This window comes from Penicillium odoratum (genome assembly GCF_028828045.1).
Source record: "Penicillium odoratum strain IBT 22623 chromosome Unknown utg000005l_segment0_segment0, whole genome shotgun sequence".
Classification (NCBI taxonomy): Eukaryota; Fungi; Ascomycota; class Eurotiomycetes; order Eurotiales; family Aspergillaceae; genus Penicillium; species Penicillium odoratum.
In genome coordinates, this window is record NW_026643147.1 from 7,581,222 (window position 1) to 7,593,081 (window position 11,860).

The following is an 11,860-nucleotide window of genomic DNA, read 5'->3' on the forward strand; positions in this document are numbered from 1 at the left end:
CTTGGCTGTTTCTTGCATGAAGGTGGTCGCAGATGTCTTGCAGTATCTAGATAGCGGGCTTACTCTATGTTCATTTCAAAATTATTTCTCATCACTTAGTATGAAGGTGGGTTCCTTCCTACCTGGACCAGTCGCCATCTGGTAATTGGTGGCTACGGGAAGCTCGTAACATTTGCTCCGCAACAGCAGCTTTGCAATGTGGGTCTCTCGGTCGTCGGTCTTTCGGTCTTCGGCATTCAGTAAAACCGACCAACGGTCCGCTGCAAAGAACTTTCCATGCATTTTTGGCCCACTGGGTAGCAATAATCCCCGCAATTTCTCCACAGTGACGATCTTTTTCGCGGGGCCGACGGAGCCGACGGGGTGGCGACCACTGGCGGGTTTCGTGAGTGCAGATCATCTGCATGAACGCGTGTCGGCAATTATTGAATTAGTCGTATCCAGCGCTATGTTGACATACTAGTGCCGGAGATAATCAACAGATCCGAATCCAGGGATCGTTGAAAATGGGGAGGTTCACTGCCGAGATTGTTTGGCCGGTATTTGGCGGTTGCATAATTTCACAAAATTGAAGACAAAATTCGGGAGATTAATCATACACTCACCGGTAACGTGGTTCCCGCCTACGTCGGATATCCGCCTACATCCCTCACCCCAAAACACATAATAAATACGGTAAATACAATATCATATCTCAAGAACCATATCCCCTTATAGATATAATACCGGAATATAGTACTTAGAGTAGGTCTCCTAGTATCTTAATGGATCCTAAAAGTATTAGCTTAAGTAGTAGTAGAGAAATATATATTAAAGTCTCTGATATCAAAATTACAATATATTTCATAGTAATGTAGTGTAATTTTGCACTATCTATTTTCAAATTGTGATATATTACTTTTGATGCTTATAAAGTATCAATAATGGGTTTTAGATTAATATATATTCTGGCTGTTGAGATATAATAGTATGATTTCACTATGCGTTTTGGGGTGTCCGACGTAGCCGGGAATCACGTTAGTAATTCACCAAGGCAGAAAAGGGCAAATCCCGGGAAAGTAACCAATCGACCAACAATACACTACAGGCAACATTATTAGTCAATAGTTAACATCTTCTATTGCCCTGAGATAATCTAACGCTCCCTCACTCCACAGTACCGTACCTATAGCATCAATTTTCATTCTGAACCTAGGGCACAGTTATAGTCAATGATTTGCAATCTGGAAGCAAGGCCGGGAAAAAGACTTCGGCAGCAACGACGTAATCGTTTGTATATTAGGAATTGATACGGAATGAATTTATCCAAACAAATTTTTCCTCACTACCATTCGCAAGCGTTTCTCGGCCACATTTAAACATTCCTTCTCTCGAACGAACTTGATATCTTTTCATCGGCGTTTATTGAAAATCATAAGTTCAAGCGACAAGTGACATAGGCAATCACCCACACAACGAGATTCAGACATGAGATATTGAGCGCACAATAGCGCACACTGCAGGGGCATGCATTTGACGTTACCGCAAACTTGCATCCTTACTACTTCACACATGATTTCTTGCCTTATTATTCCACCGCTTCTAGCTGTAATCTCAAACTCAATGATAACATCACTTGATTCAAGCTGGTTCATATAGAACTACAGTTCCCGACATGGCATACTGACTAGACAAGTGCATGGCCGACTTCAACTGTATCTGAACAGGTCAAGGTAATGATAGAACTCAGAGTAAACCACCATACATGAGTGAAGGAATCCTTCTCAACGGTAGTCATGCGGCAAAGTCTCAGACTCCAAAAGACAAGCAAAGAGTTGGAAAGTCATGGACTATCAAACGTACTCTACACGCTCTTCCAATTCATCGAGTGGTTTTTTAGTATCGTGCAGCTCTAATGAGAACTGACTTGTATCTGTTGTTGAAAACTTTCTCGCCGGAATATGATGCTCAAACAGGGCATCTATCTCGGCAAAGGTCCTTCCGGCAGTTTCTAGGTCTCTGTCAGTCGAAATATCTCAATTCAAAGTTTGCACCCTTCTCTTACCAGGGAGCCGTAGAAATGTCCAAATGAACAGTAGTGCGCATATTCCTGCCCAGAAAAATCCGCACTTGGCGCCCCAGTTCCACGATCCAGCGCTAAGCATGTGGGGAACCAATATATTGGTAATGATGAAACCCTAGCCAGTACCAAAAAGTGAGTACACGATGATGAGAATTTTTTTTTTTGATTTTTGGTCTTACCGTATTGTAGGTATTGCGAGCAATTGCCAAAGATTTGATCTTCAAACGAGTTGATGGTACTTCTGATACAATTGCAAAGCATACAGGCCCGATTGTGACATCGTATACCAGAGCTAAGATTAGCAAGAGACACCCAATAGCCCAGCTTACGCTGGTCGATTGTGTACTGGCACCCAATGCACCTATCACGGTCAGAATTATAAACATTCCAGTCAATCCCGCAAGATACAGGGTTCGTCGCCCAAAATGATCTAGCAGGTACCATGATCCTAAATGCTTTAGAATTAGTTTCCGTCCCATGGGAAAATCTTCAATGCTCCAGATTAAGGATATTCCAAGACATCGAGATGAATAAATGCTTAACTCACCGACAGTGCCGATCCAGCCAAGTCCAGACACGCCTATGGTGAAAGAAAAACTGTTTGATTGGTTCAGTCCCGCACGTTCCAAGAACACGACAGAGTATGAAACTAAGCCGAATCCGCAAAAGGTCTGGGCTAGCCATGCGACTGAGACAATTTCAGTTCGACGAAGATTAACCCCCTTGAAGCAGTCCATATAGCCTGTCCCTGTGTTCGAGTACATTTCCTGCTCGTTGGTAGCTTGTATCATTGAAATTTCGTGGTCGATATCAATTGGAACGCCGCATGTCGAAGATGTTAGCCTCTGCAAGGACTTCTTCGCATCTTCAATCCTCCCACGGCGCACCAAACACCAAGGTGAGTTCGGTGCGAACAGTGTGAAAACCATAATGGGAAGCGGCCAAGCCCATTGAATAGCGAGCGGTAAACGATAAGACCACTCATCTGTTCGCGTAGAAAAGGCCTTTACCACTCCTGATCCGATCAATTGGCCTGTGACAAAACAAAGATTGATGAAAGTGGTCATATAGCCTCGCAGCCGTACAGGGATGACCTCTGCGATATAAGTGAGTGGAAGAATCTGGAACACGCCCCTATATCATCAAGTCAGCTTAAAGGAAGGGCGGGCTAGAAATAGTTGGAGATATTGACCAAGGAATTCCAATCAGAATAGCACCGGCCTCGATAGTGGCGATATTTTGCGCAAAAAAGGTCAACGAGATGAAACAACACATCAATAATAATGAGCCGACAAGAGTCGCTTTGTAACCGATTCGTTCGGCGATCAAACTATTGAAATAAAGCCCAGTAATACAACCGACCTATCATCAAAGTGGTCAGCCTGTATCCTGAATCTTCCAAACTCACCGAGGAATGTAGCTGCCTCTGAAAGATCTTTTTGGAAATAAAATGTACTCACTAGTCCCCCACAATTGATACCAGATTGCCAAGCCGCCGATATCGCTTTGATCCCGTTTTCAGTATCTCCATACCTATAGGTCACTTTTAGTATGATATAACCACAGCCGAGAGTACTTAAGATACCTTTCCGCAAAAGTACCCAGTCCAAAGAAACTCCCCAAGAGGACAACATCGTAGCCCTCCATAATAGGTGCAAGAGATATTGCGAGTGACCAGAGAATGGCCTTCTTGTATAACTTAACAACATCTCTCAGAGGGAGATTAGTGGAGTCGTAGTGATTGTCACTGGGATTCGGAGGGCTCCCATCAGTGCTTTGATCCTTCGACATTTTGAAGTGGCAGGGAAAAGAGTATGAAAGGGGACAATATACTGGATCACGAATTGGAAATTCTGGGATCGAGACGGGGGGGAGCTTGATGTTATAGAGAAAGAATTTTCATCCGGTACGAAATGATCAATATGCGTTAAGCGACAGAGGCGCAAAGGCATGAGTGCAATTGAACACCTCGTGGGGCAATTGTCCACCAAGGCGCCGGTACTCTGGGCCCATGGGGAAAATATCTTTACTTCCCCACGATTTTTACATGACAGGAGGAACGGGATAAGTTCAGAGATTGCCGAGGAACCTATCAAGTTTGCGGGGAAACGGTCTAATCTCAAGTGGGAGTAGGACCCAAATACCTCGTGTTCAGCGACAGTAGGAACTCTTAGCGAACTTTGTGATAAGGGCAAAAATAAGCGATCCCAGAACCCCGGACGGCTAATCCTCGGGATTGAGATTCAAGCCACGAAAGAAGATTACGGAAGGCATCACAGGCGAGCGGACCCGCCGGCTCCGCGGGAAGCCAGCGAAGCCAGATTTGCTCGCGCATATGTCCCGTAGGGTTCAAATAGTGTGAAATCAGTCATGGAATGGCCTTCTTTCTCTACCCTGTTTGCAAGCCTCTTGATTGTCGACAGCGCCTTGAGAAGGGATTTTTGATGCAAAATGACGTTTACCACGACAAATGAGGCCAAGCCTATCTATCGCGATGGCTCAAAGTCGATTGATGAAAGGATCGCTGATCTACTTGGTCGCATGACTCTCGCTGAAAAGGCTGGGCAGCTTTTTCATAGCATGCTTCTTCCCGGGCAGGATGGCTCGCTTGCTCCAGCAGAGCCCAACTTTGGCATTGAAGATACCAAATTTCTTATTTCCGAAAAGTACATGAGCCATTTCAATCTTCTTGGTCCGGTACAAGACCCGTCAACGGTGGCCAGATGGCAGAATGCCCTCCAAGAACATGCGTTAACTCAAACTCGCTTGGGAATACCGATCACTATCTCTTCCGATCCCCGGAATCATTTCAACGAGAACGTGGGAACTGCGTTCTCCGCTGGTTCGCTGAGTTTATGGCCTGAAACGTTAGGCTTTGCGGCATTACGAGATACATGCCTTGTTGAACGTTTCGCCGATATCGCAAGGCAGGAATACATCGCAATGGGCTTGCGGGTTTCTCTCCACCCCCAAGTTGACCTGGCAACGGAATACCGCTGGGCCCGAATCAATACCACTTTCGGTGAGGATGCCGATCTATCTGGAGAGCTTGTCCAAGCCTACATCCGCGGCTTTCAGGGAGGTAAAGGTGTGTCCTCTACCAGCGTTTCGACCATGACAAAGCACTTCCCGGGCGGAGGACCGCAGATGAATGGGGAGGACCCTCATTTCACCTATGGACGCGAGCAAATTTATCCAGGAAACAATATCGAATATCACCTTAAGCCCTTCAAGAAGGCAATTGAGGCCGGTACTCGTCATATAATGCCATACTATGGAATGCCAGTCGGTACTGAATTGGAGGAAGTTGGCTTCGCGTTCAACAAAGCCGTTATGACGGGACTTCTGCGTGACAAGCTAGGTTTTGGTGGTATAATTTGCACCGACTGGGGCCTTCTCACAGATGCTGTGATTTTGGGACAGGAAATGCCAGCACGGGCCTGGGGATGTGAGAATCTTACTGAACTAGAGAGAGCGAAGAAGATCCTCGATGCCGGTTGTGATCAATTCGGAGGTGAAACACGAACCGATTTGATTATTCAATTGGTCGAAGAGGGCCTAATTCCTGAATCTCGAATTGATATATCCGTGGACCGCATCCTGCGAGAGAAATTTGCCCTTGGTCTTTTTGATAACCCATTCGTTGATGCAGAAGCTGCGGCAAAGATCGTTGGGCAGCCTCAATGGAAAGAAGAGGGTGAAGCAGCGCAGAGAAGGGCGTTTACTCTGTTGAAGAATGTCGATGGTATTCTTCCACTCCGAAAGCAAGACTATCAAGGCAAGAAGATTTATATCGAAGGTGTCAGCCAGTCAGCTGCGAGGGCAAGGGGCTTCTCATTAAGCTCCATCGATGAAGCAGACATCGCCATCATGCGACTTCAGTGCCCATTCGAACATCGCCCTGGTGGTTTTGAGTCTCATTTCCACGCCGGATCCTTGGAGTTTTCTGAAACTGAGAAGGCTCGCCAAGCGAACGTCTTCTCTAAGGTTTCTATTAGCATTGTGGATATTTACCTCGACCGCCCACCAGTCATTCCAGAGATTGTTAACCAAGCCACCGCTTTGACGGTGAGCTATGGTAGCAGCGATAATGCTTTCCTCGATGTCATTCTGGGATCCAACGGGGCGAGACCAGAGGGAAAGCTTCCTTTCGACCTCCCTAGCAGTATGGAAGCAGTTGAAAAGAGCAAGGAAGACCTACCCTATGACACAGAATTTCCACTCTTCAAATTCGGACAGGGCCTAGAATATTCTTGAAGAAGTAGAAGGTCTGCAAATGCGATGTATCCCTCATCATGCTGCGTTAATATAAAAAATTCTTGTTTTCTTCCCCTTGCACAGGACACAGAATCTGTATAGTTTCATGTTTCTTTTCTAGTCGCAACTTCACAATTTCAAGCCTAATATGAGATAAATGTATGTCAATGCTACATAGCATACAGGAAACGCGCTAACACTATGAACTAAGATTGACTTATAGGATAAGCGAGATGGCCTGGAAAAGATATTTCCTATATCGTATGTGGAACACCAAATTCAAATTTGAGCTATCCGATGTTCGAGCTACAAATTATCCTGGTCCGCTTCACAAAAGATATCGAAAAAGCTCTGCCCGGGGGTGCATGTTTCAACTGCTGGCCAGGTGTCATATTTAGTACAGCTTTCTTGTCCTTCCAGTCTTTCATCCCTAAGCCATTGACCTCATTTTACAATGGCGGAATAAGCGTTGAGGTTTGGCTTAAAAATTTAGGTCTTTTGCAACAACACTAACTTCCCTTCCTGTGACACTGATTGTGCGCTGGGGGTCGAATGATGAGGGCAAGCTTTGAAGAGCTTGCACACGAGTTGAGTTTGCAAAGAATTCAACGGCCGACTGCTCGTCGCGGAACCAGTACTGCTCCATAGCGCCCACGTTACCCCAGTCTCCATTCTCGAACTGAGTATCTTTGAAGAATTCTCTTGGGTTCGATGGGGTGACATCGCGATTCAAAACATAGCGAATCAATCCCGTTCCTGAACCCAACTCCTTCAATGCGTCACTCCTGCTCTGGAGATCATAATCAGAGACATTTTTCTCGGAAGCCTTGGCCAAGAAGACGACGACCTTGAACGAATCCTGACGATCCTTGAAGAGGACCGGATCGAACATTATATCTTCAAAGGCCTGACTGAGTGATCCGGCGAGCTCAGGATCAGCGAATTCATGCTGTCCGGCACTCGCTCTGTAACCTGGGTGCTTGAAGGAACTTCCCAGTTTTGCCAGGGAAGACCACCCCAGAATGCTCGCAATTTCGAAGCGGGACTGATCAGTGGAGAAGGTCTCCACAGAGGCTTTTGGAACCCCCGCGACTTGTGTATAGGCTCTCAGGAAGGGAACCATGTTAGATACCTGTGCTGTCATGCCGGCATGAGTTTGAAGATACTCCTCAAGGAACTTCTCGTCATTCCATCCTTTGACACGATTGGCGAGTAGAGCCATCTTAATGGTTTTCCCATGGCATAATGAGGATCCTGCCCCAGGAGGAATACCAGGTAGTTGCAAAAAGCTTTCATGCTTTCCGCCAAAGTGAATCACATGAGCTCCTTTATTCACAGTCTTTGTATGACGGGCCACAGGAATCATGGGAGGGTATTTCCCATAATCATGTCCGGAAATGCTCACTTGCAAAGTATCTCCTGGACGGAATCGGCATGAGGAGGGCAGAATCTCTATATCGACGGGGACCACCTGGCCAGGTTCAAGGAGGAGATCCTTCTGATGGCTGTGATAGGGCTGAAATTCCGTTGATTTAGATTCGTCCAGCTCCCGTCTGGAAACTCGAAGATGGCCGAAAGCAATTGGACCATTGTCAATGATAGTAAGCCATGGAAAGTGGACCTCATTGCCTGAAGCATCTTTCTTCTTCAGAACAATGAAAAGATCCATGTTATCAGCTCCGCGTGCTTCAACCCAGAGTCGCAGTTTTGCGTGGCCAGCGAACTCATAGGACTCGGTGAAAGGAACCTCAAAAGTGACTTCACCTGTTTGAGCGTCGTACGAAACGTTCTGCTCTGTAGGCTGGGCGACTTGCGATAGACCACCGGCGGGTGTAGGGTAGAGCTTTACATACTCAGTTTGCGGAAAGGGGAATGTGGTAGCATAGCGCCACTCCGAGTTATAGAAGCTTTCACGCATAGCCCATCTGACAGGAGGCCAAAATTTGACCTCGGTTTCCTTCCCATGCAAGAATGTGTCATAGAAGGCCTTTTGCCGGGTAAGAGATTCTTCGGTGAGAGCAAATTCCCACCTAGACACTAGTTAGCACCGTTTCGTAAAAGAAAATGTGGGCAATAGAACCCGGATAACATGGAATTAGGGGTCACGGCATACTTTTGATAAGGATGAATCTCTAGATACTTTGTTGTTGAACCGATCTGTTTCCACCCATTCAGTGTGCCGCGAGTGTGGATTCCTTGATCTCCCCAGCAAGATACAACGTAAGCCGGACACTTGATTTGATCAAGGCGCGGAATCTTGCTGCGCCAATAATCATCAAAGAAAGGATGCTGGAAATGAGCATTTCCAGAGTCCTCCACAAGACCCCTACCCCAGTTATAAAGGTGTGGGTACCTGGAAAGTGTGCTAGGCATAAGTAAAATATATCTATAAAGGAAAGAGCGGAAAACTCACACAGCCATGAACTGAGTCTCTGGAATACCGCCCTTGCGGGCCATCTCTCGGTATAGATCCGTCATTCCATCAAAAGGTAAGATTGCCTGCTCGGCAAGAAAATGACTCATTAACTCATTCGTTCGCAACGGGAGATCTCACTAGACTTACCGCAAGCGATGGGGGATTTTCTGCTGCGACCTGCCACTGCAGCATGGCAAATGCACTGGCACCGTACATTCCGACCTTACCACTTGCCCATTCCTGAACAGCAAGCCATTCGATGATATCATAACCTAATTTTGAAGAAGGCGTCACGTTAGAACTCAAAGGCCTTAAATTCCTCAAGCTATAGCTCTCTTACCATCAAGAGCAACATCGCGAGAGTAATAGCTCTTGTCGCCTTCTGACTGAAAAGAACCACGTGCATCCACGTAGGCAACAATGTATCCCCTTTGGGTCCACCAAGGTGTATCACAAGCTTCAAATTGGTAGTATGGCGTATAGTGACTGTTGTCTAGTCCGCTACTTTTGGGGAACATACAGGGCTCTAGAGCCATATCTTTGCCGTAGACGCTGTAGTTGAGTAAAACCGGAAGCTTCTGATCGTTATGTGTCTCTGGGCGATAGATGTTTCCCCGCAGCTTGGTCCCATCTCGAGTTGGAATGATAACATCTGTATGAATGATCATGCCATCTCGAACATCCACTCTCTCAGACGGGTGTGAAAGCCCTTGAATTGCTGGATCATTAGCTGTAAGAATGCGGGTGTTAGCGAACGAAGTCTCGATTCCAAGTTCCCGCATAAAACCTGCCCACGCACCTTTTATAAAGCTACCCAAATCTTTGGTTTTTTTCAGCTCCTGCACTGTCTCTTCGATGGATTGGTTTGCAGGATGCATTTTTGCGAAGTTTGGGGCGGATATCACTGGTCGGGTGTATTGACATGCTTTGGCTGGGGCTCTTCGAGCTCTTATGAAGCGGCACTCTCCATGATGACCTACGTTGCGGTCCTCCACCTCGGAGGTTACCCCGCAGTCACCATCCCCACATTTTTGATGCTGGAAACCAATAAATCCAGATCTAGGTAAGATCTATTACACAATCAGTCGCTAGCGCCTGATGTTGCCGGCTACCCCGTCGGCTCCGCACCGTCGGCTCGGCAGCGGCGGCACGCCTAATTCCAACGCGACCTTTGAGCGTGTGGCGATAATGTCCACAACTTTCGGTGTAGCTATACAGAAGCCTGAACCCGAGCCTGCTTCTAAACCTCATTAGCTCAACTAGACGGCCAATGCTAAGCTTAAAGTATATACATATAGCCGGCTCGTTGAAATGAAATTTAGGTGGCATAGTCGCACTACGCACGCTATCCATCGCTACGGCCCGGCACTTTCGATACGTTCAGTTTTTCACATATTGGCTAATATGTCGACAATAACGTCTTAATAGATCAAGGACATAATTATGACAGAAGGTTTGTATACAGATACTACATAGTTTACGGTAAATTTGAACAAGCCCAATACTGACGTAAAGGGAAATAGCCCGTGATTCCAGCATATGGCTCGCGTTCTGACGCTTGAGCTTCGCAAGTGCCGAGAATATACCGAATCAAGGTAACAGACAAGGCTACTAAATTTTTGGCACTCAGTTGAAATAACAATTGTAGCAATATGAAGCGTATATGCCAGAATAAATTAAGCTGGAACATCGAGATTAGTTCCCCGCGCAATCCGAAAGGATGTTATTTCCCCACATTCCCCATGATTTGTTTCTTTTTCCCACATGTCCTTCATGCATCTGGCATGACACTCAACACGAGAGTGGGGTGAAATGACATAAGTCATGCACTAAGGAGTGACTATATTACTTTGGTGTGTACAAGAGATTTCTTGATCCACCCCCTCCCATTGAGATTCCGTCCACGCCAGTGTCTTTGATATGGCTCTGAATCGTGAAACAACCCAAACGATTCGGGTTCCTCGGCGAGGTGGAAAGATTGCCTTGGAAGAGGCAGTCGGCAGCCCCCTCTTTGCTGCATACCAACTCTATCCGCCTCGTCCAGCAATCAAAGGGCTAGATGGCCTGCCATTCAGCCCCCAATTCCTTGCGGATGTTGAGGGTAGATTAGACGATGTCGGTCTCCGTCTCAAGTCAATGGATCAATGTGGCATCCAGTATGCTATTCTTAGCCTGACTTCGCCCGGTATTGAGGGAGTTAGTGATGCTGCGACAGCTATTCATTTCGCCAAAGAGACAAATGATGACATATATCATAAATATGTTGAGCCTCACCCTTCCCGCTTTGGTTTCTTCGCATGTGTGGCAATGCATGACCCAAAGGAAGCTGCCAAGGAGCTTGAGAGAGCCGTAACACAGCTCGGCGCAAAAGGGGTCTTGGTCAATGGTTTTACAAATCTTGATGACCGTGATGAACAGCTGCGGTACCTCGATGCACCAGAATGTGAGCTATTCTGGGCCATGCTACATCACCTCAAGGTGCCTTTATATCTGCACCCCCGTCTGCCTCCGACCCATCAGCAGGTGTTATATAGCCAGTATCCGAACCTGGCCTCGGCATCATACGGCTTTGGAGTGGAGTGCGCTGGTCATGCTCTCAGAATCATGTGCTCGGGGATACTTGACAAATATCCAGTGAACATTATCTTAGGTCACTGTGCCGAGGCTCTCCCGTTTCTTATTCACCGGGCGGGTCAACGAATAAACATCGGAACACCGGGAAGCAATGGCAAGCACACCAAGCCCCTAATGCATTATTTCAGGACCCATTTCATTGCGACACTGGCCGGAGTTCGCCGCCATAGCACGTTGAGAAATACGATTGAGGAACTGGGCGAGTCACGAGTAATGTTTAGTGTGGATTATCCTTACGAGAGCAATGAGGACGCTGTAGACTGGTTCGATGCCCTTGAAATCAACGAGAATTCCAGGGCCGCTATTTCTCACCAAAACGCGGTGCGCCTCTTCGGATTAGATAGCAAGTGTACGGAGCTACGTACATCAAAAATTTTGGGCCACCTATGACAGCCGCTGGTAAAATTTTTGAATCCGAGCTAGTTACCCGCGAGCTAGCTCCCAAATTATTTGAATTCACGCAATTTCTTCTACTTAGAGCTTAGCGTAAA

The 11,860-nt window shown here is 46.6% G+C and overlaps 4 protein-coding genes across 4 annotated transcripts; 2 read left to right on the top strand and 2 right to left on the bottom strand.

Annotated features, from left to right (window-relative positions):
- Positions 1-1,832: 1,832 nt before the first annotated feature.
- On the bottom strand, positions 1,833-3,853 carry N7520_008438 (uncharacterized protein; the record flags this gene model as incomplete). The annotated part of the gene is made up of 7 exons (XM_057142372.1): positions 1,833-1,990; positions 2,045-2,177; positions 2,242-2,510; positions 2,610-3,196; positions 3,255-3,424; positions 3,523-3,595; positions 3,648-3,853. The coding sequence occupies 7 exons, from the start codon at positions 3,851-3,853 to the stop codon at positions 1,833-1,835; spliced, it is 1,596 nt and encodes a 531-aa protein (XP_056996378.1).
- A 660-nt stretch (positions 3,854-4,513) lies between these two features.
- On the top strand, positions 4,514-6,319 carry N7520_008439 (glycoside hydrolase family 3 protein; the record flags this gene model as incomplete). The annotated part of the gene is made up of 1 exon (XM_057142373.1): positions 4,514-6,319. The coding sequence occupies one exon, from the start codon at positions 4,514-4,516 to the stop codon at positions 6,317-6,319; it is 1,806 nt and encodes a 601-aa protein (XP_056996379.1).
- A 481-nt stretch (positions 6,320-6,800) lies between these two features.
- Positions 6,801-9,613, bottom strand: N7520_008440 (CocE/NonD family hydrolase; the record flags this gene model as incomplete). Its single annotated transcript, XM_057142374.1, has 5 exons — positions 6,801-8,349; positions 8,433-8,672; positions 8,733-8,818; positions 8,883-9,007; positions 9,076-9,613. The coding sequence occupies 5 exons, from the start codon at positions 9,611-9,613 to the stop codon at positions 6,801-6,803; spliced, it is 2,538 nt and encodes an 845-aa protein (XP_056996380.1).
- Positions 9,614-10,655: 1,042 nt separating this feature from the next.
- On the top strand, positions 10,656-11,759 carry N7520_008441 (amidohydrolase family protein; the record flags this gene model as incomplete). Its single annotated transcript, XM_057142375.1, has 1 exon — positions 10,656-11,759. One exon carries the CDS (start codon positions 10,656-10,658, stop codon positions 11,757-11,759), a length of 1,104 nt encoding a protein of 367 aa, XP_056996381.1.
- Between the last annotated feature and the right edge of the window lie 101 nt (positions 11,760-11,860).